The 23,768-nt window shown below is 39.1% G+C and overlaps 2 protein-coding genes across 4 annotated transcripts; one reads left to right on the forward strand and one right to left on the reverse strand.

The window, feature by feature from the left end:
* The first annotated feature begins 5,425 nt into the window (after positions 1 to 5,425).
* anp32a (acidic (leucine-rich) nuclear phosphoprotein 32 family, member A) lies at positions 5,426 to 10,503 on the forward strand. Of its 3 annotated transcripts, none has more exons than XM_085908086.1 (7): positions 5,426 to 5,615; positions 7,369 to 7,518; positions 7,586 to 7,708; positions 8,666 to 8,864; positions 8,946 to 9,040; positions 9,250 to 9,310; positions 9,434 to 10,503. In XM_085908086.1, the coding sequence occupies exons 1-7, from the start codon at positions 5,562 to 5,564 to the stop codon at positions 9,511 to 9,513; spliced, it is 762 nt and encodes a 253-aa protein (XP_085764212.1). In that variant the 5' UTR covers positions 5,426 to 5,561; the 3' UTR covers positions 9,514 to 10,503. The 3 variants fall into 3 exon arrangements, with proteins under 3 accessions (XP_085764212.1, XP_085764213.1, XP_085764211.1); XM_085908087.1 differs by having other exon boundaries at positions 8,946 to 8,992; XM_085908085.1 differs by having other exon boundaries at positions 8,666 to 9,040.
* A 710-nt stretch (positions 10,504 to 11,213) lies between these two features.
* coro2ba (coronin, actin binding protein, 2Ba) lies at positions 11,214 to 22,732 on the reverse strand. Its single transcript, XM_085907234.1, has 12 exons — positions 22,718 to 22,732; positions 19,627 to 19,827; positions 17,217 to 17,333; positions 16,391 to 16,540; positions 15,541 to 15,705; positions 15,247 to 15,363; positions 15,043 to 15,147; positions 14,497 to 14,593; positions 14,187 to 14,299; positions 13,988 to 14,078; positions 13,741 to 13,880; positions 11,214 to 12,499 (listed from the first exon to the last, which is right to left on the reverse strand). The coding sequence occupies exons 1-12, from the start codon at positions 22,730 to 22,732 to the stop codon at positions 12,365 to 12,367; spliced, it is 1,446 nt and encodes a 481-aa protein (XP_085763360.1). The 3' UTR covers positions 11,214 to 12,364.
* Between the last annotated feature and the right edge of the window lie 1,036 nt (positions 22,733 to 23,768).

Below are 23,768 nucleotides of genomic sequence, written 5' to 3' on the forward strand. Positions count from 1 at the left end.
GGGGCTCTTTCAAAAGGCATTCACATCGGCCTAGCACTTGTTGTAATCCAAAAGGAATCAAGAGTATGATTGTCAAATTATATTACTTTAATGTTGTGGGACTTGTATTATAAAAACTAAAAATCAAGTAACCCTCCCAATCATGTTTAGGTCATCGGCAGCCAAGCCATAATTTTATTCTGTAATACGCACTGTTGGGATTTGAGCCCAAGATCTTCTTATCATTAAACAGGTGCTTTGACAAAGTAAGCCACAGTGATCAAGACAGATTTTACCTCAACTCACTCCAGCCTCAAATCATGCCATACCATTACAAACAAGCAGTTTCCATCTCATCTCTCCCGTAACCATCGAAAGAATGACTCACCTAAAGAATCAACCAAGCAATCCTGAAACATAAAGCAATTGCAGACTGAACTTGATCCATTTGGTCAACAGATTCTCAGATTATTATTATTATATTTGAAAAGGATGATTAAGACGATTAGTAATGTTATTGAATATAGTCAACAGATTTTCAGTTGTTTGCTCTGAATTTATAAACACCACAACACTTGCAGAAATAGTGCAAAAAAAAGAAAACACAAGTGATTGGACTGGGTTTTGCAAACAGCTCTAAATTGATCTGATTAAATTATGCATCATTTAATCCAGTGGGCAAAGCTTGTTTTAGGGGTCTTGTGAAGCTCAGATAGAGTACTCTATGTAGGTCTTTGGCTGCGCCCAGGATCTTTGGGCATGTGCTACATTTGGCTGTGCAAGGACAGGAAAAAAAAAAAAAAAGATTCATCTTGTAACATGGAATTGAATCTGTATTTATTGAGACAGAGCAGTAGGGATTTGAATTCTGTATAGTATGTAAGTGATATGATAAATAGAAATGCTGATGAAAATGTTCTTGAAAATTCCACTTGGAAATCATCTCATTTTATCTGTTGCTTTTCTGTGCGTACTTGAGATAATCAGATCTCTGTCAAATGCTCTGTTAGCTCATAATTAACATCAGTACTCTTCTGCAGAGCAGCATACTGCGTAATTATGCATCCTAATGATTTTAATTCTATCAAGCACTGGCAAGTGATGTTTGTGTTTCTTTTGCACAAAATTGATCTACAGTATCTCTATCTATCTATCTATCTATCTATCTATCTATCTATCTATCTATCTATCTATCTATCTATCTATCTATCTATCTATCTATCTATCTATCTATCTATCTATCTATCTATCTATCTATCTATCTATCTATCTATCTATCTATCTATCTATCTATCTATCTATCTATCTATCTATCTATCTATCTATCTATCTATCTATCTATCTATCTATCTATCTATCTATCTATCTATCTATCTATCTATCTAACCCACCCACCCACCCAACCCATCCATCCTCCCACCCATCCATCCATCCATCCATCCATCCATCCATCCATCCATCCATCCATCCATCCATCCATCCATCCATCCATCCATCCATCCATCCATCCATCCATCCATCCATCCATCCATCCATCCATCCATCCATCCATCCATCCATCCATCCATCCACCCACCCACCTACCTACCTACCTACCTACCTACCTACCTACCTAGAAAATGGATGGATGGGATATGGATCACATCACATGTAAACAGTTGACCAGAGGTCTTCAAATTTCAATTGAAAAAACAAAAATAAAAGTTAATGCGTATCTGACTTCATCCCTCTCTTTCTATGAATACGGTGAAACATTTAAGAAATTCCTTCTTGTTTTTTTCCAAGCAGCCCAATTTTCCAAAAGCTCAAGAGCAAAATCAGAAACCTTACTTTCCCACACACCCTTTTATGAGACCATATTTTACGGAATGTTTAGTGTTGCATGTCAGTGAAAAAGCTAGGCGATGACAGTAAGCATGAGAGTGTCTGTAACATCCAACTAGCTCCAGTTGAGCTGAAGGAAGTGGCATCATTAAAATTTAATTGCCTCATAGGGCTGAGTGCTCCACCATGATCTACATAAGATTCATGCAATCTTTTTTGTTTCCTCACTCGCTTCTACCAAATGAGCTTGTATGTCTTATTTGTTGTCTTGTTAGCTTAGCAACTGCATAATTCAATAAAAAGGCTCTTAAAATATGGGGACATTTAATCATGACCATTTTAATTGTGAAAACAAAAAACAAAAACCCACTGCATTAAATAGTGTGTACTTTTTGTGTCTTAGTGGTTTTATACTGACATTGTGACCATTTCCATAGTCTAATGAGATCCAATCTAAGCGCTTCTTCCTTAGATACGCTATAGTCGCCCTTAACTAGTGAAATGGTTGCTTGGGTGTGCTTCCTCATACAATGCTGTCCTTTCCATAACTTGTATTGCAAAGCAAATTTAATATCCAACTGACAAATTATTATTGATATGTCTGTCCTATTATTCTTGATTCCTGTTATGCTGGATTGCAGGAAAATTTAGGTTAAAGAGAAGGTCCAGCCGGTTCATTTTTCACTAACAAGCTCAATTTATGTATTTTATGATCAGGAAAATGAAAAAACTTATTTTCAAATTGTAACCATTCATTTTGAAGAAGCAATGAAATAATGAGTGCATTTAGAAATGCTCATTTTTAATAAGGAATACGCCCCCCCCCCCCCACTCCTCCCTTCTTGTCTTGATGGGATCCATCACAATATGTTTATTGGAGATCATTGTACAGACATCGCTTGTAATGTCAAAAATAATGGGAATGGAACAGCCTTAAAATGTATCTCATCACTACTTGGGCCCACTTCAATGTCTGAAAATCTCAAAACAATTCGATGACCTAAACGAGCAAGAAATGAGCAGCCTCCCTGCAGTCATTTCTGTCACGTTTGTCTGTATTCTTTCATAAATTACCAAGATATATATATATATATATATATATATATATATATATATATATATATATATATATATATATATATATATATATATATATATATATATATATATATATATATATATATATTCAACTGAAACGTGACTTACATTTCCCCTGATGTTCCACTCCCTCTGACGTCTATCCGAAAAGTAGGTGCTTTAAGCAGCTACGCTTAGCTGAAGGGACGACCTCATCGCTGGAACTCTGATTTTAATCAATTGCCCACCAAAGTAGCTGGACCAGAGTTGTTGTTCTCTTTGCACCTATAGACAAGTTTATCATGATTGCAGTGATACTGTGTCAAATTGCGATACTTGACACTTAATCCTACCAATCGCGGACAATGCATACATGTATGTCATCTCGCCCCCACCATTGGAATTAAAAACGTTTGGTTGATATGAAAAGAAGCCAAGTGACCAGGAAGCAACTTGTTGGGGATGTATAATGATGGGTGAGATTAGTGTATGTTTAGCATCCTCCTGTCCCTAGATGGGTGTTGCATTCCAAGGAACGGTCTCCAACCTGACAAAATCAATTATGATGAATAATGAATGTCTTCAGAAGCTGATGGTTCACTGCGTATTTTGTCAGGGCTGTCATTGTTCTTCCACATGAACATTGGTTTCCTTTTGATGGCAGAGACTAAAGTGGATTGTTGAAAGAAGAAAGTGGAGTCTTTCAAGGAACATTTTTTCATTTAGCAGACATGAGCATGTTTGTAGCCAGTTTCCTGATGGAATGGTTCAGGTTGGATGACATTTTCACAATGATTGTGTGCTTTCAAAATTAGATTAAACAGAGACTAGAAAAAGATTCATAGCTTTGTGTTTCCATAAGATAAAACACTTATCATAGCGACTGATTAGTACACAGATACTAAAAAGGCACCATTGTGATTTTTATGTTCTCATTCTTTGTACTCTTTCCATAGCCTGGTCAGCATTCCATCTCAGAGCGTAGAAGTGGATGTGTCTTCTTGATTCATATCACCCTCTTGTGGTCCATCATCTTCTGCAGGTGCATAAATAAAGCTACTGCAGTCCTAGGAGAGCTTGATTCAATGGGGTGGAATTTACTCAGAAATTTTTCAGCCGTGCTGCTGTATAAGTCGGTTGATTTTGGTCATCATTAGATACAATTAATTCACTAAGTCAGTACATTAAAGTGTTACTATTTTCAACGGCAGCTTCTTTCAAACACGGACCCTGAACCTTAAATTGGACACGCAGTACATTATGAATGAAAGACAGTCCATAATTTGAGAAGTGCCTCTTTGGCCTAACCCATCTTACTTTGAGGTGGTGCACACCCTGTCATTAACAGGGCACATAGACAACCAACCATTCAGATCTGTAGGCAATTACAGTCTTCAACACACCTAACATGCATGTGTGAGAAAATGCTGGAGTATTGCCTTCTAAGTGTGCATTTTATTGATCATAAAGTGACTTGAATGAAAATATTGAGAACCTGCCATATTTTAATGACATGTGCAAAATTTGCATGTTCCTCTTAAGCACGCATGGGATTTCACTGGGCGCTCTGGTTTCCTCCCAGAACCCATATCCCCCCTCCAAATAAACGCGTTAGGGCTGTCGCACAGCAAAACAGGAAAACCGCGACCTCTGGTGTTTTTATCGAGAAACTACATTATGAAACCCCACATGTACTGAATGAAGTGTTGTCGAAACACAACCATTGTCAAGGAAAAAGCGACTTGCTCTTGCCGCTGTAATTATACTATAATAGAAAGACAGTATATTGGGAAGAAATTTAGGAGTGTGCATATCTGAGAGGCTCATGAAAATGACTGCCCCATTCACTAGTCCCCGACAGACTTGGATGCTTTTAAGACTCAAGACCTTCCCTTTTAAAAGGCCTTTTCTAGATGATTTGATTCATTGATTGTTTTTAGTTTTAAATCTGTCTTTTTTGATTGAGCATTTTGAGATTTGTTATGTTGGGCCCTACTGTGTGTAGTATGTAATATTAAAAAAAACTGCACTTTAGGCCAATTGGCATGTTTGCGACTGGTTTTATGCCTGGTTAGCTGGGGACCAGTACCCTGGTCATCTGGGTATGAGCTCATATTCATACGTGACTCTAATTAAGTGCGAGAACAGATTATTATTTTCTTTTAAATAATGTACAAAATGTTTATTTCTATAAAGTAGTAGTTGTCAGTGCTGTACCAGTGGCGTGCATCTTCGTTCTATTTAATGTTTAATGTCAGGTTGTTTGACTCAGCATTGTTTTGATACTTTGTGGTGCTTACTGCATTACAATGTATAATTTGTTTTTAAAGTGCTTTATAAATTGTTTTTTTTTTTAGGGGGGGAGAGCTGCAGAACTGTCACTTGGGAGGTCACTTCACAGTGCAACTGGAGTAAAAGAATGAACTTCAAACATCCATCAGTCCACAACAAAACCCCACCCAGTTCGATGGGGGACGATTCCATTGGTTCGCGCGTATGTAGATCAGCTCGCCCTAAATTCAGCGCCTCTCATTGGTCGCCAGTGACGACAATCCCAAGCTTGCGCCACGCCCACCTTAGCGGATCAAGTTTGAATGAACTGCAACAGCCTTGCTCTAGAGGTGCCAGGAGTATTTGTGGTAATTATTAAAAGTGTATATCTAAAGGCGCGCTGAGCTAGGATGGAGATGAAGAAGAGAATTCACCTGGAACTGCGGAACCGTATTCCGTCGGACGTAAGTGAACATACGGACCATCGCTTTCGCTTCTAACCGGACGATGAACCTTTTAGTGTGCATTCTTGGCGTGGTGGAGAAAGAGAGTGAGAGATGCAAAGTTTGTCAAGTGTGAGGAATATGCGGACGTCCTGCTGCGTCGGTGCGAACATGTTGACAAGTGACAGGTGTTGTCGCCGCGTCAATTCCATCTCCCGTAAACAAGGCAAGCAGCGAGAGAAGCCATAACTTTTGATCCGCGGTGCGCTCTTATTCGTTCGCCCCCTTAAAATATTAACACGATGCATCTGCGCTGCCCTTTAGGAAATATCAACAAATTCGGAGCAATATGGCTAAGTAACAATAAATCATTCCCGAAACCGCGAGGTGCAGCTGTCCAGCTCCACCCAGTTACCCATCGTTAACTGTACTATTGCAATGGTGAGGCGTGCTGTCGTGCAGCGCCAACGTTTGCGGAGTGCGCTGCTGAGCAAACAGCTTTTACGAACTCTCCTCCACCCAGTGGCACAATACGGCGACATTCACGTTCGCACGCATTAACTGCTGGTGTCAGTTGGGTTACTCCTTTGACGCTGTCGTGCCGTTTCGATTACGTCGTACCATCCATCGAAAACGCATCGCTCGTAAGCCGGCGCGTGGTTGTTTCTAGAAGTAGGACACACGCCGCCATTTTACTATACTACAAAGGTAAAGTACCTTTGAAATAATTGAACACCGCGTTTATTCGACACAAACAACGAGCAATTTTATAATACCTAGTTATAAATAACAACCTATGAGCGCCCATCGATCCTATCTGCGTTTGTTTGTCGTAAACAACTAGAAGGAACGCTCGCTTGGCAGCGGCGTAATCCGCCTTAGTTGCCCCTCCTACTAACTCTAAGGACTAGGATTTTGGGCTTCGTTTTTTCGGACAAACGTCGCCTCTTCGTCGTCCACACGCGTCCCTGCTCAGTACAGCAAATAAAATTGACCTATTTTAAGGATAAGCAAATAAATGTATATATATATAATTTACGTAACGTTAAATGATCTTCGCGAGAAGACTAGCTGCAGCGGAATAATATTATGCAGGTCTACGTTCCGGTTCTCGATGCTGATTGGTGTCACATTGGAAGGTCCCAGCACTCGCGTGAATATCCATCCGCTCAATTCACTTCTGTACTGTACTTTATAACCTTGTAAAAATAATACCAAAAGAGTGAGCGAAGTATTCACATGGTCTTGAAAAATTGCATACAAAAGTATTCAGCGGCTTTGACTTGAATGTGTATTTTGCTGTTTAAATTGGTTAATCGTCATTTTGTATTTGTATTTTTTTTGCATTTGATTTATTGTTAATAAAACATGCGTTTTAACACACATTTGCGTTTTTATTTAAATAATTGCTTCATCAATTGACTAATTATAAAATTATAAGGTAAAAAATAAATTGTTTGTATGACAACAAATATAATATAATAATATAATAAATTATATACACATTTGTAGTTGTCATCTTCTCAACCTTATCTTTAGGTTTGAAAAATAAAATGTGGCGCTTGAGTACAAACGTCTCCGAATTAAAGTTTGGGGTGGGGCTCCGCAATTAGCTCTCCCTATTAGAGTGCTTAAACTATAGTATGTGACATTAATTGATACAGCATAGTATCATTTGTGAGGGCGATTCTGCTTGAGCCTAATGTTATTTTTTTTACTCCAATCATTGTGGCTTTGCAAGTGAAAATCAGATTTGAATTTGTTTGCTCTGTAGGTCAAAGAGCTTATTCTTGACGACTGTCGCTCCAATGATGGCAAAATCGAGGGGCTAACAGACGAATTTGAGGAGCTGGAATTCCTGAGCACAGTGAGGGTTGGACTGACTACGGTTGCCCACTTACCCAAGTTAAAAAAACTCAAGAAGGTTGGTTTTGTGAAATGAATAACTTAGTAAGAGTGTGTATTGTTCTGATTGTTGGAATCATGCACAGCTTGAACTCAGCGATAACGAGATTTCAGGAGGCTTGGAAGTGTTGGTAGAGAAATGTCCCAACCTCACTCATCTCAATTTAGGCGGCAACTGGATTAAAGACCTCAGCACCATTGAACCACTGGTGAGTCAAACATGGCTGAAAGCTGACTGTTTTGCCTGATAATGCTTCCCGCATCACTTCAAAGTGTTTTTTTTTTATGCTTTGGAGCTTCTGCCATCTTAGCTGCAAAATCATTGCCTGAGAAACCTTCTGGGTTTCTACGCATGTATGGAAATTATACCATGGTCTTCATACTGATTGGCTGAGAAAATCACATTCTTGGCTGATAATGTACATCCTTCAATAGCTTCCATCCTGCAAACATTTTCCAGACCCGGAACTGACACAGCCCTATGGATTTATCCAGGCTTGGGACCGGCACTCAGATGCACAGCACTATTAGTTTTTAGATTATATGAGCAAACCTGACATAATCTTCTTTTTTAATATCACCTCGTTAATATGAAGTACCCTGAAGACAGAAAAAGACCAAATTAAAATGTGTAATCATACATTTTTTATCACTATATCTGTAGTTGTTATTACCATTGTTAAACTCTAAAATCTATTTGTGTACTGAATAGCATTTACATTCCTTCAAGAAGTGATGGGATTGGAGTGACTCTTCAAATTGGTTTCATAAAACTTTCTATAGTGACTACAGAATGTTTGAACTTGAAGTGGTTGTTTCATTTATTATTTTTCTTGTCAAGGGACCATGGTATGAACAGGTTAATGCGCGTATATAATTTGGGATTAATGGTCTTTGCCAAAGAGACAGTTAGTGATTTTTTTTTTTTTTTCCTCCAAGCATGATCATTTTTATTTTATTTCATGAAAGTGTTTTTTTCAGTTGTCGATATTTCTTTAGTTTTCGTTACCGAAAATAACTTGACGGGCAGATACTTTAAACACCCAACTATTTGAATCTAAACCAAAGAAGTCAAAAGTCAATATTACCTATAAATACTCCCTTTAATCACATCGTATACTGTTCCATACATGCTCCACCATTGAAAAGACTCATCCTTCTGACAGAAAGATCTGGGGACCCTGAGAAGTCTCGAGCTTTTCACGTGTGAGGTGACAAACCTGAGCGAGTACAGAGACAGCGTTTTCAAGCTACTACCACAGCTCACCTATCTGGACGGATTCGACAAAGACGACAAAGAGGCGCCGGATTCCGACGCTGAGCTCTACGCAGAAGGCTGGGAATACAGCTATGAAGAGGAGGATGGTATGTTTGACCCACATTTACATTCAAGCAATTCTATGGGACTGACTGTACATTTTGCTGAGAGCCCTTGGTTTCCCCCAGATGAAGAGGATGATGATGCACCATCAGGAGAAGAAGAGGAAGATGAGGTAGATGACGATGAGGAGGAGAATGAAGAGGCTGGTCTGAGTGGAGAAGTCAGAGTTGAATTATCATTGAAATATTTTTAATCGATTTATTTTTCTTATAGCTGCTTTTAGATCACTTGCAAAATACAGTCAGTGTGGTGTTTTTGCTGTACATGCTATGATGAAATTTTGAATGACTATGTATCAAAGTTGTATTTAAAGTCCTTGCTTGTACGAAAAAGGGGGTTCTATTTTAAATAAGACAATCTGATCATCAGGAGGAAGATGACGAGGACCTGAATGACAAAGAAGTAGATGATGAGGAGAAAGCAGAAGGGCGTAAGTAGGATTGACTGACAAAAAAAAGAACAACAACAAAAAGCAGAATTGCTGTTTAAATGAAAGACAAAAACTGTTAAACGTCTTCTGGCATCATAAACAATTTGACTGTTGTTGCTGTAGAACAAGACCGGGGTCAGAAGAGAAAACGAGAAGTGAATGAAGAAGGAGAAGATGACGAGGATGACGATGATGATGATTGAGGGTCATTTGAACTTGCAGGTCTGTTTGAACTTGTGTGTCCCAGTCTCTTCCCGGTAACCAAGCGATTCTCTCATCAGAAGGAGAGCGTTGGTTCTTTGCCCTTTTTGTCACAAGCGCTGCACCTTTGAAGATCTTTACAGTCCACTTTTAACTACTTTGCAGACACATATTTTATAAGCTTGGCAAGGATAAACGTTTTAAGAGTTACCTAGGGTGTTTTCTCACTCTTTGTATGAGACCCGTTTGTGAATACATATGTATTTTAAGACCTCCATTTTAAAACAACAGAAAACGCATGCCTAGTTCTGAGTCGTAGTTTCAGATATGTAAGCCGGGATCCCATCCAGTAATCTGTCCCCTTGTCTTATTTTTGACTTAGAGTATACTTTATTTCCTCGAAATAAACCATGTGTACTATGCTATCTTGACGTTAACCATGTGCTGAGGGTGACCCTCTGAGGTATTTAAATTATAGAAGAAGTCGACCCTTGTCAAAACCCTAAGCTTTCATAGTTCGGATATTACGTGTTCTTGTAAATATTGACCAAATCTATTTTTTTGTATTCTCACCGATAGCAGCAGACATTGAGCATATAATTGATGTGAACCCATACATTGTAAGATGTGAATGATGTATTCTACTTTACTCAGAACGGGCAGTGTGAAACCTCTTGGATTTTAACACCACTTTTTAAACATAATCTCGCCAGAAGGCTGAATAATTCATAATCAGAATTATATGTGTGTCTGTCCATATTCTTGTCTGTGACAAACTATGAGACACTATTTGGAAATGTGCTGGGAGTACAGCAAAAGTCTGGTTGGTCCATGAATGAATGTTAAAAGTGCTTCTATGTGCAGCGAATTTAACCTCTCTTACAGTATTTAAATGTTCACAATACACAACCTGGTCAAATCGGCCTTCATCAATACCCTTTCAAATTGTTTGTCCTCTTCCCATTTACAACAATAAAAGCCGTTTATTTATATTTTGAGCTTTGATTATTATCCCCCCCCCCCCCCAAACATGATCAATTTCTTCCTCACCTCTAAATCTGATGAACCTGCAACCTGTATATTGTTAAGACTTTCAATCAGTTGCCTTCATGCCACTATATCCTGCTAAAAAAATACCTGATATGGCCATTATACTACAGTCCAAGTATCTTGTTTAGTCTTTTGTGCCTTCTCAACATGCTCACAAATCATCTTGACGATACTTTCCCTTCGCCGTGTCGTATATTCTCATTCATTCATGCAGCTCTTCAGGGGTAACTGGTTACATAGCAAATTACAGTCGACCCCTTGTGCAATTAAATGAGGTTTAATAAAAGATAACTGATCAGTTTTGTGACTCGCTGATTGAGACCTATTCATTTACAATGTAATGTGGTGTATTATTTAGCTCTTGCGTTGGATCTCACTGGATTATGCAATCGTTAGAGACTGAGTCAACACGAAAAGAAATGTAGAAATTTGGACAATTGTACATGAATGTTTGAGTTTATACTCGAGTCTAAAATAATGCGAGTTTGGAAAACCGATAGGATTCTGCAATACAAAAGTGTAACAAACATTGACACAAAAAGTGCTCAAAGTTACAGACTGCGTAGAAGAATCAACCTTTACTAAACCACATTGTAGGTTCACATTTCATTCGTGTTACACATATACTGTAACCAATGTAACTTTTGGTCTTTCCATAACCATGAATGACAGGATCGGTTTGAAAATATTTAATAATTGCCAAGAAAAAACAAATTGTAGTTTTATGGCTATTATTCAGTCAAAAGAGGAGAACACTATATAAGCTTTTACAACATGATGTTTAAAGTGAGCATACATGTCTTTTTACTATTAGAGGCAGAGCGAAATTAGACATTTACTTGTAGTCAACATGGCTTATAGTAACCGTGATACACTGTAGTTAACAACTAAAGGAATTAGTTTTTGAGAATATAATACCTACCTATAAACATATCTACCTTGTCTGCAGTTATGGTGTCATTGTCAAAAACCATTAAAGGGCCACTTCCACAACAATCTTGCGACATTTACATGTAAACATTCAGAAAAATCAATTATCACAATCATTACTTGCCCAGTCACTGTCATAAACAATATTAGAAAAAAAACAACAAATAAATAGTAATTAGCCCTGAAACCAAATACATAAGTTTCAACAAAAGTTCCCTTACAAAACAAAGGTTCACACGTACTTGCTTGTTAGCCACTGACTCGCCTCGCCTCGCCTCGCCTCGCCTCGCCTCGCCTCGCCTCGCCTCGCCTCGCCTCGCCTCGCCTCGCCTCGCCTCGCCTCGCCTCGCCTTATTTGAACAGTCGTGTCAGTGTTGGGAAGAAGTAATAGACACAAGTACGTGTCGGCCATTTTGAGATGATGCTGTAGCTCCCTGCAGACAAGCTGCAGTATTGTTTAAGGCCTTGATGAAAAATATGCATCAATTGCATTTAGTCCACCAATTTGGCTCCAATAATAAAACACGGTTTGCTTGTTAGCACTTGGAGGGAGAACCTATTGGCTGCAAGTAAGAAAAGAGTCTTAACGAATGGAAGAAAATTGGGCACTAATTCATCACCTTTACCAATCCAATAAATTCATAAGTAAAATAAGATTTTACGGATTGCAATCTTTCCCTCATTGTGACAATCAATCACCCCTACTCTGTTGTGTAACATATTTGCCTTAATTACAATATTAAGGTACCATAATAAAAAAAAATATTGTTCAGTGAGGCAGGGCAGCAGGAGTTACAAGGTCAAACATGGAGGAATGCTCCAAAGCTTTTTGGAGGTCCAAACTAGAGGCAAAGCAGGTGGCTTTGTCAGAGGTCAAATGTTGTTGGGACTCAAATTCTTCATGTTGTTGAGTTCCAGCTCCAGTTGGCGTATTCGCACGTCCTTGGTGCTTAACTCCTCCCTCAGCCTTCGCAACTCATCCTGCTGCCGAAAGAACATCTGCAGGAGCTGCATTGGAAAGAGGAAAAGAAGAGATATCATATTAGGAATGTTCATTATAATGATATTACAAAATAATGAAAATCGCAGTTCAACAGAATTATCTGGAAGAAACCGCTCCAGTTGTCTCAGGTTTGGAAGGTGCTTTCTGCAGACACGTTTCTGCTCCTTCTACAGAAGTTCTATACCGTTCAGATCGAGGCCCATAAAAGGTCAGTTCAGAACAGTTGCGAATTTTTTGTTCGTAGCCATTCTTGGCTGTTTTTGTCTGTGTTTTGGGGCTTTATCCTGTTCTCATGCACCTGGGACCCAGCTTTTTGACTGTGCAGCTCATTTTTTTTGTCCTTGAATAGTCTTGAGATTTCATTGTATCTTGCACAGTCTCAAAACATCTCGTGCCAGATGAAGTAGCCTCAGAGCATGTTTCAAAGTAGGAACAATGTTCTTTTCTTTATATGCTTTACTTTTGCATTTATGAACATAGAGCTGGTAGTTTTTGCATAAAAGTTCCTTTTCTATCTCTTTTGTCCATAAGACGTTTTATGGCTTGTCAACTTGCAATTTGGCATTTTGTTTGTCATGATTTATATTCAACAGTGTTAGTCATCTCCCATGAAGTCCACATACAACGGCTACTGTGATCTGACGCTGATGTAACTTGATGTTCACCTTTAATATCTTCTGAGGTGGTTCTGGCTCTTAGCGTTTGTATTATCTGTCTCTTTAATTTGTCAAGAATATTCCTCCAGCAGCCACATCTTGGAAGGTTGGCTAATGGCTAAAGTCTCATGGATCTTAAATTTTTCGAGTAATATGTGCAGCTGGAGTCGCAGGAACACAAGCTGCTTGGAGATGGTCTTATAGACGTTACCTTTAACATGCTTGTCTATACGCAGTTCATTTGCTATTTGGTTCTATTTTCTGAGACAAAGCTCTCGTATTGTAATGTCAAAGTCTGCTTTATTGTCAATTTCTTCACGTTAAGACACACAAAGAGATCGAAATTACGTTTCCCACCGTCCCACGGTGACGAGACACATCACACGACACATACAAGCAAATAGCACAAAGAGTAAAAACAATAGATAAGAGCGATGAATAAGTGATAAGCAAATAACCCAAATAAATAAACATGTTCAGAGTGTGTGTGGCGGGGTATAACAGGAAATAAATGAGATGCACTGTAAAGACAAAAACAGGGTTAAAGTCATTTCACATGCTTATTTGGGAATCCGGGAATTATCTTCTACCTCATTTTCTGTCCTGGGTGGTATGTTTTCAAGCAAGTCGATGCCATTCACGACCACGTTTTTCTTTTCCTTTACTGGGGCTTTGAACACTAACTTGTTTGGTCGGTGGTAACCATCCTTCAGGGACATTAAGACGGGGTCTGTTTGCAGAAAATAATCCATTCAGTGATGTCATAGATCACAAACTCAGAACATTGACCAACAGTCTCATCTATGAGTTTGAAATCTACTTTAAAGTGTTCCATACCTCTGTTGATGCCACTGAGCCACTCTGTAGCTGAGAGTGCAGGTTCCGTTCCCGCTGTCATTGGGTAAATATCTTCTTGGTATGTGTCTGACTGTAAGACAGATACATCAAATTAGTTTTGATTGGATTCATTTGAAAATTCACAATTGCTATGATTGCAGAGGGTTCGAAAACAATGATCTTTGGGTGTCTCACGGACCCTTCTTGGTACAATCATTGAAATCGGCTCTATCAAGCCCTTCAGGGTGACCAGCTTGTAGAAACGGAACACTTCGCAAGCTCCCACATCCAGACCATGCTTTGGCATCACACCTGTAATGAAGAGTGACATATAAAAGGTGAAAGCAGAATTGGACAAGTTGGGGTTTAGAGAGCTTTGTTTGATGTGACTTTCATCTTGCAATACTTTTTGATCAAACATTTGTACTTTACAAGATCGCTATTTTTACGAAGTAGATAGAAGTTAATTTTTTTATTTTTTAGATGAGCTCTTGCCGGTAGTGACTTACCTAATCCTTTCTGTGGGGCCGGGGACCGGAACTCCATTAGGTACTGAATGAATGGTTTTTCTGTAGTAATCTCAAAGTAACGGATATTGCCGTCTCCCTAGTAAAAAAACAAAAAATGAACATGATAAGATGTACGAGTTTATACAATGCTTTTGAATCCAATAGTTGACATTTTGAGTCTGACTCCAAGAACAGAACAGAGGCATGTAACCACTCTCTGAACGCTGTTGACTCTTTTCCACGTTTCCTTTGTCAAAGATTATGAAGGGAACCAACATAAATGAAAACAGTCTTATGAGTACAATTTAGAGAGAAGATAGGAGCTAGAGGAATGAGGCAACCGTTATTAAGGTTTCTGGTGCATTTCTAAAAATGTCATGGTTTTTATTTTATCGCCATCACTAGCTTTCCCAGAATGGTCCAATGTCTACTACTCGTGAGTGGGGGTTGGGATTTTTATTATATTGTCAAAGTTGAGCATATGCATTCCACTACTGGGAAAAACTTCTTAAAGTCAAGGATGAGACAGAAGTGGGCACTTCTAACCTTGCCTGCCAGGTACACCATGTGAGTGTCAGAGTCATAGAAAGGAAACAGCAATCCTGAGAGACCATCTATGTCCTCTTCCATCACTGGCATGGACAAATCCTCCTAGGAAGATCAACATACCACAAATTGATACAAACTCAGGCAGATATGCACACGCTTGCTCCTCGCACTCAGAAACCGCCATACGGAAGATTAGCAGACCTGATCCCAAAGAGCAATCTGACGTGTGTTCCATCGAGAGACACCTGTGGTGAGCAGCCGTTTGAGGTTGCCCAGGAAAACCACTCGGTTTACTCTGTGGTTCTTGTAGCTGGCTTGCTGGAGGAAGAACGAAAAGAGAGAGAGAAGTGTTGGGGATGCTCTAACCAATCACCATGTAATTTCTTTGTTGCGTGAAAAGGCACAACAATCCTAACTGGGGATCAGTTTTCATTTTGATTCCAAGTACTATTGAAAATTCTAATGGATTTTCTACCCTCATTTTGTCTAACTTACCTGAAGAACTCTGCCAGAGCGTGGCTCAATGACCCGCAGCTTTTTGTCTTTACAGCTAGTGGCCAGCAGGCTGCCGTCTGTGTTGAAGGACATGCTAAGGATGACGTCTGTATGGCAGTCAATCATTTTTACTGGCTCTCCAATCTCCAAGTTCCAGATCAGGATCTGACGAAAAGGGATGTGAGTGGACTTGATAGCTTATTTTAGTGTCTTTGAATTAATGGCCTCTGGCAAAAGACCAAGATCTTGATTTATTAAACTACAGGCTTGAACCTGCGAAAACACTTACAAACGTGATTGCACATGCAAGCAAATGTGGAACCTGATCGACTAACCAGGGATGTATCACTCACACGATTTTTTTTTCCCGCAAAATGTGGATCTACGCATGTAGTAAATTGATGATTTACCAAACCTGAGATGAGTTGCACTGGCTGATTTGTTTTTAATCAGTCTGTTAGAAAGACAGGTACAAACCAACAAGTATAGTGTAGATAAAAAGAGAGGAGGCAGGGAGAACTTTTCCACTCATGTAAACATTTTTAAAATGCCGACAAAAAAAATCATTGTGAGCATCGAGTCAGCATTGCAGTTTTAGGGCATCTGAGTAAGACACACAAGGAGTCATGCCATGTCACCTATGACAAAATTACTTTTACCTCTAAATATTTGTGTGTCTGCCTTTTTCGTGTGTGCGGTCCCAAGTACATTTAAAAAAAAAAATCGTCTTCAGGAAGAAATAAACAAGAAATACAATGTATTTGTTTCCTCTATGCATAGTCAAATGAAAACGATTTTATGACTACATAGTGGCAATATTGTGTGTTGTCAATGCGGTATGACGTGATACCTTATAATCATAACCAGCGCTGAATAGGATGCCACTGCTGGTAGGATGCCATTCGATCAAACCCACTCGTCTGCTATGACCGTACAGCTCCAGCACTGCCTCGGTCATGTTACGCCGTAGGCCCCCGTCCGGGATCTCCCATATTCGCACCTGTCATATTCACATGCCAAACTGCGTCATGAGACAGGCTAATAGAAACACAAACCGAGAAGTGAATATGAATTATTATTATCAGGGAAAGGCCCATTTTATTCTGTGGTCTTTATTATTATGATATAAACAGAGATGCCCTATTTAGTGAAGGACTTGGTTTTCAGATTAAACTGGATTACAGTTATGTCTGAAAGCACCATCGTGACCAGAGGGGATTATTCATCATCTGTGAAACTACTACACAGGACAATATGCTACATTATCATGCTTTCACTGTGATGTGATTTTCGGAGTTATGCAATAATGCATTTATATAAATCCAAGGTTTGAAGTGCAAGATAACATAAATCATAGTGTGTAAAGATGCTAGTGAGTGAGCAGTTATAAAATGTACATCCCTTAAATGCCTTTCAGGTAACTAGATACAGTACCTTCAAGGAGAATTGAACCAGTAAAAGTCATTTGAAAAAGGCATAATACGGTTTAACACTTGCTAAATCAGGCAAAGATGGGAATGATGGGGACTGGAGGAGATTGTGTTCCACATAAACGTTTGCATGTCTTTAATATCTGAGACTAATTTCCTCCGGAGACAAAAAGGAAATCTTGAATTGAGCATGCTCAATAACAATCAGATGAAAAGGATCAAATGAAAGTGGTGAAGGTCACTTGCCGAGCTGTCCTCCGAGCATGAAGCTATGATGTTTTCAAAGAAGGGGTTCCATTTGATGTCCAGTACATTGCCGTGATGCCCGCATACCTTTGGGTAGTGAGTGTCTAGACGGCCTGACTGAAGAGAGGGAAAGATGGATATTTGCTTTTCTCATCGTCATTCAAGTACAATACAGATATCTCCAATGTAATCTCATGATGAATGAATGAGCACATTATTTTCTAGTCTTATAAAATATTGATTTAGATAAAGTTTGAAATATTTTGGGCAGTGAAAAAAAAAAACTGTACAAAAACTGTGGGGGACTTGTTGCAATAACCCATTGTGACCACTGAGGGACACTGGGCTACAATAATAAGGCACTGGTAAACTGATGTGAGTGACGTCATAAATGTTTGATGTCACTTTAGTCCACTGACCTCCTTTTTTTAATTCCCGAGAGATTTGTGTTACATCACATTTGCTCAAATCAGGGTTGTGAGATTGTTCCATTTGTGTCTTCTCTGAACTGTGAGAATGAGCATGGCACATTTTTTGACAGTCTGTCGAGTACCCTCTTTTATGTTATTAAAATTGATTAGAAGCAAAGAGCATCAACCCTAACACGATATCAAAGTTGACATAGCGTGAAAGCATATTGGAAAGTTCACAACAGTGAAAACATGCAACAGTGTCCATCGCGATGCATTCTAATACTTCTATGGCAACGTATTTCATCGGGAGGACATTTTTATTAGAATATAAAGACAAGACAGAGGCTATGGGAGTGACACAAAGTCAGAGTTTTAAAGAAGTTCAGAAACGGGTTTTGAATCAAACATTCCTTAATCATCATCCTCACTTGAAGCCACCATGAGAAATAGTCTTTTTTCATATTTCAGTGTTTCATATTCTTACATTCTAATTTTAAAAAGTCTGCAAATCTTTTCAGAGCAGGTTATAAATCTTCCAAGGTATATTCTCCCACATGGCCAGCCACTTCTAATTAGACTAAAAGGAATATGATGAGTCATGCTTCTGGAGGTTGATTACTATTCTGCTCGTGTAGTTGATCAGATGGACATGGGCATGCTGCTTGCTCCTCAGTGTGGAAAAGCTTCACAGCTGCTTGTCTCTGAAGCAAAACATGAAGCCGCCATGTTGTAGGTGAAAGACTCCATGTCTCAGGTGTTAGTGAGCCAATGTTCTACAGTCTGGGTGCACCAGGTGGTGCCAGCAACACACTGTTGGTGGCTTTGTCTGAGGGGGTGGCTGTCATCATAATATGTCAGCCTCGATGAAGGACATAACCTTGGTGTCAGCATCAGGAGAGGAAAAAAAAACCCGGTGTTGCACTAAAAGCTTTCTTTTGTATTCACACATTTTGGAGACCTAAAGCATTTACAGTACCAACCCATGTCAAGTCAATTTTATCACTCTGCTTGGATGGAGTATAACGACTTACGTATTTTAGTACGTTTGTCGTCATTCCCGTGACTGTATCAAGCTACATCTCAGGGACAAGGGTGGGGAGGGGAATTGCAGGAAAAGTGATGACCTGTGTCATTTCCCATGAAATCCAAGTGAGGTTTTGAAATAATGATCCATTTACTCAGTCACGTTCATTGTGAATTAGAAATACATGCAAAAGTGCAGAATCTTAAGTGGTGACAAATGAGCAACCATATGGATGTACATAAACCTAAAACAGCTCTGTGGACTAAAATGAAACTCAAAACTGTCACAAGACTGAATTCTCCATTATTTTGGTCCACTACATATATATATATATATATATATATATATATATATATATATATATATATATATATATATATATATATATATATATATATATATATATATATATATATATATATATATATATACATGTGAAACCGTGCTTGATGTCGATGTGCAAGTGAAAATTGGATTTATCTTGAGACTTGAATTAAATAGGAATCTATTGAAAAAAATGGCCACATAACTTGGATTACATCTGGTTATCTCCATTCAAATAACACACATTCCCCTACAGTGGCCACTTCGTGATGCATTTCCAGCGAATGCATGGATGGATGGATGGATGGATGGATGGATGGATGGATGGATGGATGGATGGATGTTACAATTTTGTCTTTTATCTAAATGAAAGCCCATCTGTTATCCCATACAAAACCTAAAAAGTGCCAATGAGCTGCTCATGCTCTGATTGTAAAAATGCTGATGTCATTTCTCAAATATCTGAACAAGAGAAAGCCATCCAATTTCTTCCTTTTTTTTTTCCTCATTACAAAAAATCCCGACAAAGCATCATAACTGAATTTGTCTCTGTGAAGACATTTTGCTTTGCAATGTCTGGGGGCCTCGGAGATACATTCAGTTATAATGCATTTCCCATGTTGCATCCAGCTTAACCAACGAGTGTTACCTGGGAAACAGGAATGATGATGAATGAGCCCCCACCAGCGCTCTCAGTGACCACGGCCAGGAACTTGGAGTTGACGGCACAGAAGTGGCTGTCATGGACATTCTTGGTGATGGGGATTCCATCGTAGCAGTGCTCCCGACTGCCAACCTTTCCGTAGACATTTCGAAACTTGGAGCTTCGGTAGGACGAGCGCCATGACATCTAACATCAAAAGAACATAGTGGAGATTAAACACGTGCACTGTATAATATACGAAATGCTAACAAAAAAATCTACAGATGAGATTTTAGGACACTGAAATCTCTCCCCCCTCCACCCTCGGCTGCATAACGTCCTGACCTTTTGGGCCCCGTTGTCTGCCTTGCACTACTCTCGCGCTATATTCTGTCTGCTGTATGCACACTTGCTCCATTTTTGCTCCTCTCATTTATTTATTTATTTATTTATTTATTTATTTATTTATTTATTTATTTATTTATTTATTTATTATTTATTCATCACTCTTGTTTATTCATTGCATGTGCCTTCTTGTTTTTACTTTTTGTGTTGTTTTCTTGGATGTTTTGTAATATGTCTTGTCACCGTGGGATAGTGGGAAACGCAATTTCGATCTCTTTGTGTGTCTTGGCATGTGAAGAAATTGACAATAAAGCTGACTTTGACTTAATTGGGTGAAAAGTTAATTGCAAAATTGTTTCACAATTGGCAATTTAGCTGACCTGACAACTTCAGTGGGATATATTTTGGTTGTCTTCTACCTCGAGTCATTGTAATTCTACAATTTCTGAAAAAGATCAATCGTCTAGGCCCTAGGGTTAAAATTATATTGTGCAAGTACATAAGTTCTCTGAATGCCTTACTGCACAAATGAATTCACACATAGATGCCAGCCCAAACACACGAGCTTCTCTCACAGCTGTGTTTATTCACCTGTCGCTGGTGTGGGTGGATGGTGTAAACTTCACACCTTGCTACTGGAATTCCGGAATCCCCTGCATATCGCCTCTGCTCCAAACACACCCAATTGGCACACTTTCAATATCTTAACTTCTAATACCTCACATGGAGAAATGTTTCACTGTCCTCTGAGAATCTTTTTTGAAGTAGACATGATTGAAATCATTTCCAAGCAACAAATCCACAGTTGCAGGGTGGGCTGTCCCATCTGTGCATGTCTGATAAAAGTCACACAAAGTGGTAAAAAATAATGTGAGAAAGGATGAATGAGATAGCGACTAATAAAATGGCTTGGTTACATTTGAAGACTGAGGCAATGCCCAAACAATGGTAAAATTTGTGAGCCGCACAAATTCAATGTTGTTCAGATTTTTAAGCCGTTCCGATCACAGCACTTTAAGTTGATCATATACGATGAAAGGAAAATAAAAATCATGCACTTAAGCACAGTAGTTCACATCCATACTAGTGACACTGTCGTCACAAAGCTGCTTTGATACACTCGGATGTCAGACATCCACTTTCTTTATTGAGTCAGCCGTTGAAATCTCCTTCCTCGTTTTCCCTTCACATCCAACCAGTCAGCTTGTGCCTGCTCTGCCTCCTCTCTCATGTTTCTATCATGCCTTGCTTTTAAAAGCATACTAAGGCTACGAGCACTAATAGCTGGAGGATAGCTCCCCCCACCTCATCTGCCTCTTATGCATGCGACTACTCAATATGTCCTCACCTACCAACCACATAGTATGTAGTATTATTAATAGTCCGAGTCCCAGCCGCAATCGCGGGCATACGGGGAGTGACTATTGCTTGATCCAGCCCTAGCAGAGTCACCATTATGGCCCCGGAAAAGCATCTATTTATTATAATAACCCATCGCAACTGTTTGCCAAAATCAACCTCCTACATCTCATTTGAAATGTTAACATGGCTTCAAAGCACGCACTTCTACTCATTTGACTGATTTGAAGTAGTAATCTTCCAACTAAGTGGGCCCCTGAAGAATAATATTAAACTATGTCAACAGTGCATCACGACAAAGATGCAGTACCTTCATTATGTTGCATGTCACGCACATTTGCATTCATCCAAATGACTTCTGCTCCTTGCTCATGGGAATTTGTCATATTTCCCCACTAAAGAGGGCTTCATAATTTGTGGCGCTTAGTTAAATCCATGTGAAATGATTGCATATGCTTTGATATTCTAAAAACATTTAGGCCATGTCACAGGGTGAACAGCGCAAGTTAATATCTCCCTCCTAAAAAATCAAAACAGCTTTAAAAGTCACACATTCCCTAAGATGTATTTTTCAATGTAATTAAATACATGAACCAAATTGTCAAAAATATGTGTCAATGCTATTTTTTCACTATCATGTGAGAAACATACAAAAAGGTACTAAGTGGGAAAAAGGAGAATATGGATGGACTGATTGAGCAATGGGGCGTGGTGCACATTCTCAGTGTCAATAAAAGGAAAAGAAAAAAAACATTTTGAACACACTTAGTTGTAACGTTTAACAATCACGTCAACATCACCCAAAAGATTTTAAGCTATTTCAAATGGGAAAAGAAACCAATCATCAACGGTACCCCAATCTGACCATCTGACATCCTACATTCATGTGACACACAAAAGAAATCCACAATACCTCGGGTCATTTAAATGTAGCAAGGCCCAGTCGAGACACTGTGTCGTGTTTTGGCTTTCCTCTTCTCCCTCACGGCGACATTATGCAGTCATGTATCTCAACTTCCCTTCACAGTAAGGACTAAACCTCCCAAAGAGAAATGCTGTCACTCTTTTAGCCAAATTCTGATTTTGGCACAGTGTGAAATGGGCTAGCTCATTCACACAGGAAGTGTTACCATTTGGCTGGAATGGTTTTCTGCCTTGGGAACTGGCTGCGTATGGTTATCAAACTTTTTGCACAGTCAAAGCAATGCATATGCATTTCAGACTTGTCCATCTCGGGCGACTTGACGGCTTCCACTCTTTTATTTCAAAAGTGGCACGTCTTTTAAGGTGACTCTTGGTTCTGGTAGTGGAGTGAGCATCATTGGCTGTGGGTGCAATCATCAGTCTATGTCAAGTAGTTTCTGGGCAAGCTTGATACTGGACCTTTGGTTGCCCTTGATGCTGTCATCGCTAAATGAATGATGTGTTTAAGTGCTTCAATGGCTAAAGGGAGAAAAGTGCAAGCCTTTTTACTTCTGTATTGATATCAACAATGAGAACAAGGATAAGATCCAGCACTGAGTTTATTTTGGTGCAAATAATATATCTTTTCTGCATCATTTTTGAACTATTCTGTTCTCTGTACAAAACCAAACAAACAGGAAGTAACTCCAGCAGACTCAGAAGCAGAGCTAATGATGTTTCTGGATTCAAGCTGCCCCTAGTTGTGACAGGAATTAATGACGTCCTGCACAGCACACAAAGAATGACTGTCCAAGAAGCCATCCATCATCACAGAGGAAAAAAAAAAAAGAGGTCTATTCTGTGAAATTACTCTCATATTTTTGACCCATCTGAAATCTTCACCAAATAGAATTTGTTATAAAGTATTGTCTCTTTTGTCAAATAGTCCCGGACATGCATTTGCTGGAAGAAAAGATGAAAATTAGTGCCGTATTTTCCAGACTGTAAATCGCAGTATTTTTCATAATTTGGCCAGGGGTGGAATTTATACTCTGGATCAATTTATGTGTGAAATTATTAACACACTATTATATAATTTCACATGTTGGCACTCTAGGCCTGTTTCTGCAATTGACGATGGGTCTGACGTATGCGACGTAGAAGAGGAACCGCCGCATCTTCTTCCTCCGGAGTTAGCAAAGTTGTTTAAAAGTGATACAGAGCATGAAGATTTCACAGAATTTAAAGATTTGGAGTGACACAGATGGATTGGTAAACTTGTGACCATGTTATTTATGCTATAGTTATCTGAATAACTCTTAATATGTAACCAAGCATGTTATCAAATACATTTCCCCCAAAAATGCGACTTATACTCCAGTGCAACTTATATATGTCTTTTACTTCTTTATTATGCATTTTATGGCTGGTGCGACTTGTACTCTGAAGCGATTTATAATCCAGAAAATACGGTAGTCACAAATTGGTCCCTAATGGTGAAAGTGGGAATCTCGGAGGCTCAGCGGACCAAAAAATTTGGC

Source organism: Syngnathus leptorhynchus, chromosome 3 (genome assembly GCF_054491065.1).
Source record: "Syngnathus leptorhynchus isolate UIUO chromosome 3, UIUO_Slep, whole genome shotgun sequence".
Lineage (NCBI taxonomy): Eukaryota > Metazoa > Chordata > Actinopteri > Syngnathiformes > Syngnathidae > Syngnathus > Syngnathus leptorhynchus.

Excerpts from the sequence above, each read along its gene's own strand:
- anp32a (XM_085908085.1), top strand. The coding sequence starts at position 5,562 with ATGGAGATGAAGAAGAGAATTCACCTGGAACTGCGGAACCGTATTCCG. Across the intron at positions 7,519-7,585 it reads AGTTAAAAAAACTCAAGAAG|CTTGAACTCAGCGATAACGA; the intron begins GTTGGTTTTGTG and ends AATCATGCACAG. Across the intron at positions 7,709-8,665 it reads TCAGCACCATTGAACCACTG|AAAGATCTGGGGACCCTGAG; the intron begins GTGAGTCAAACA and ends TCCTTCTGACAG.
- coro2ba (XM_085907234.1), bottom strand. Across the intron at positions 15,148-15,246 it reads AGATTGCTCTTTGGGATCAG|GAGGATTTGTCCATGCCAGT; the intron begins GTCTGCTAATCT and ends TGATCTTCCTAG. Across the intron at positions 14,594-15,042 it reads TGGTGTACCTGGCAGGCAAG|GGAGACGGCAATATCCGTTA; the intron begins GTTAGAAGTGCC and ends TTTTTTTACTAG.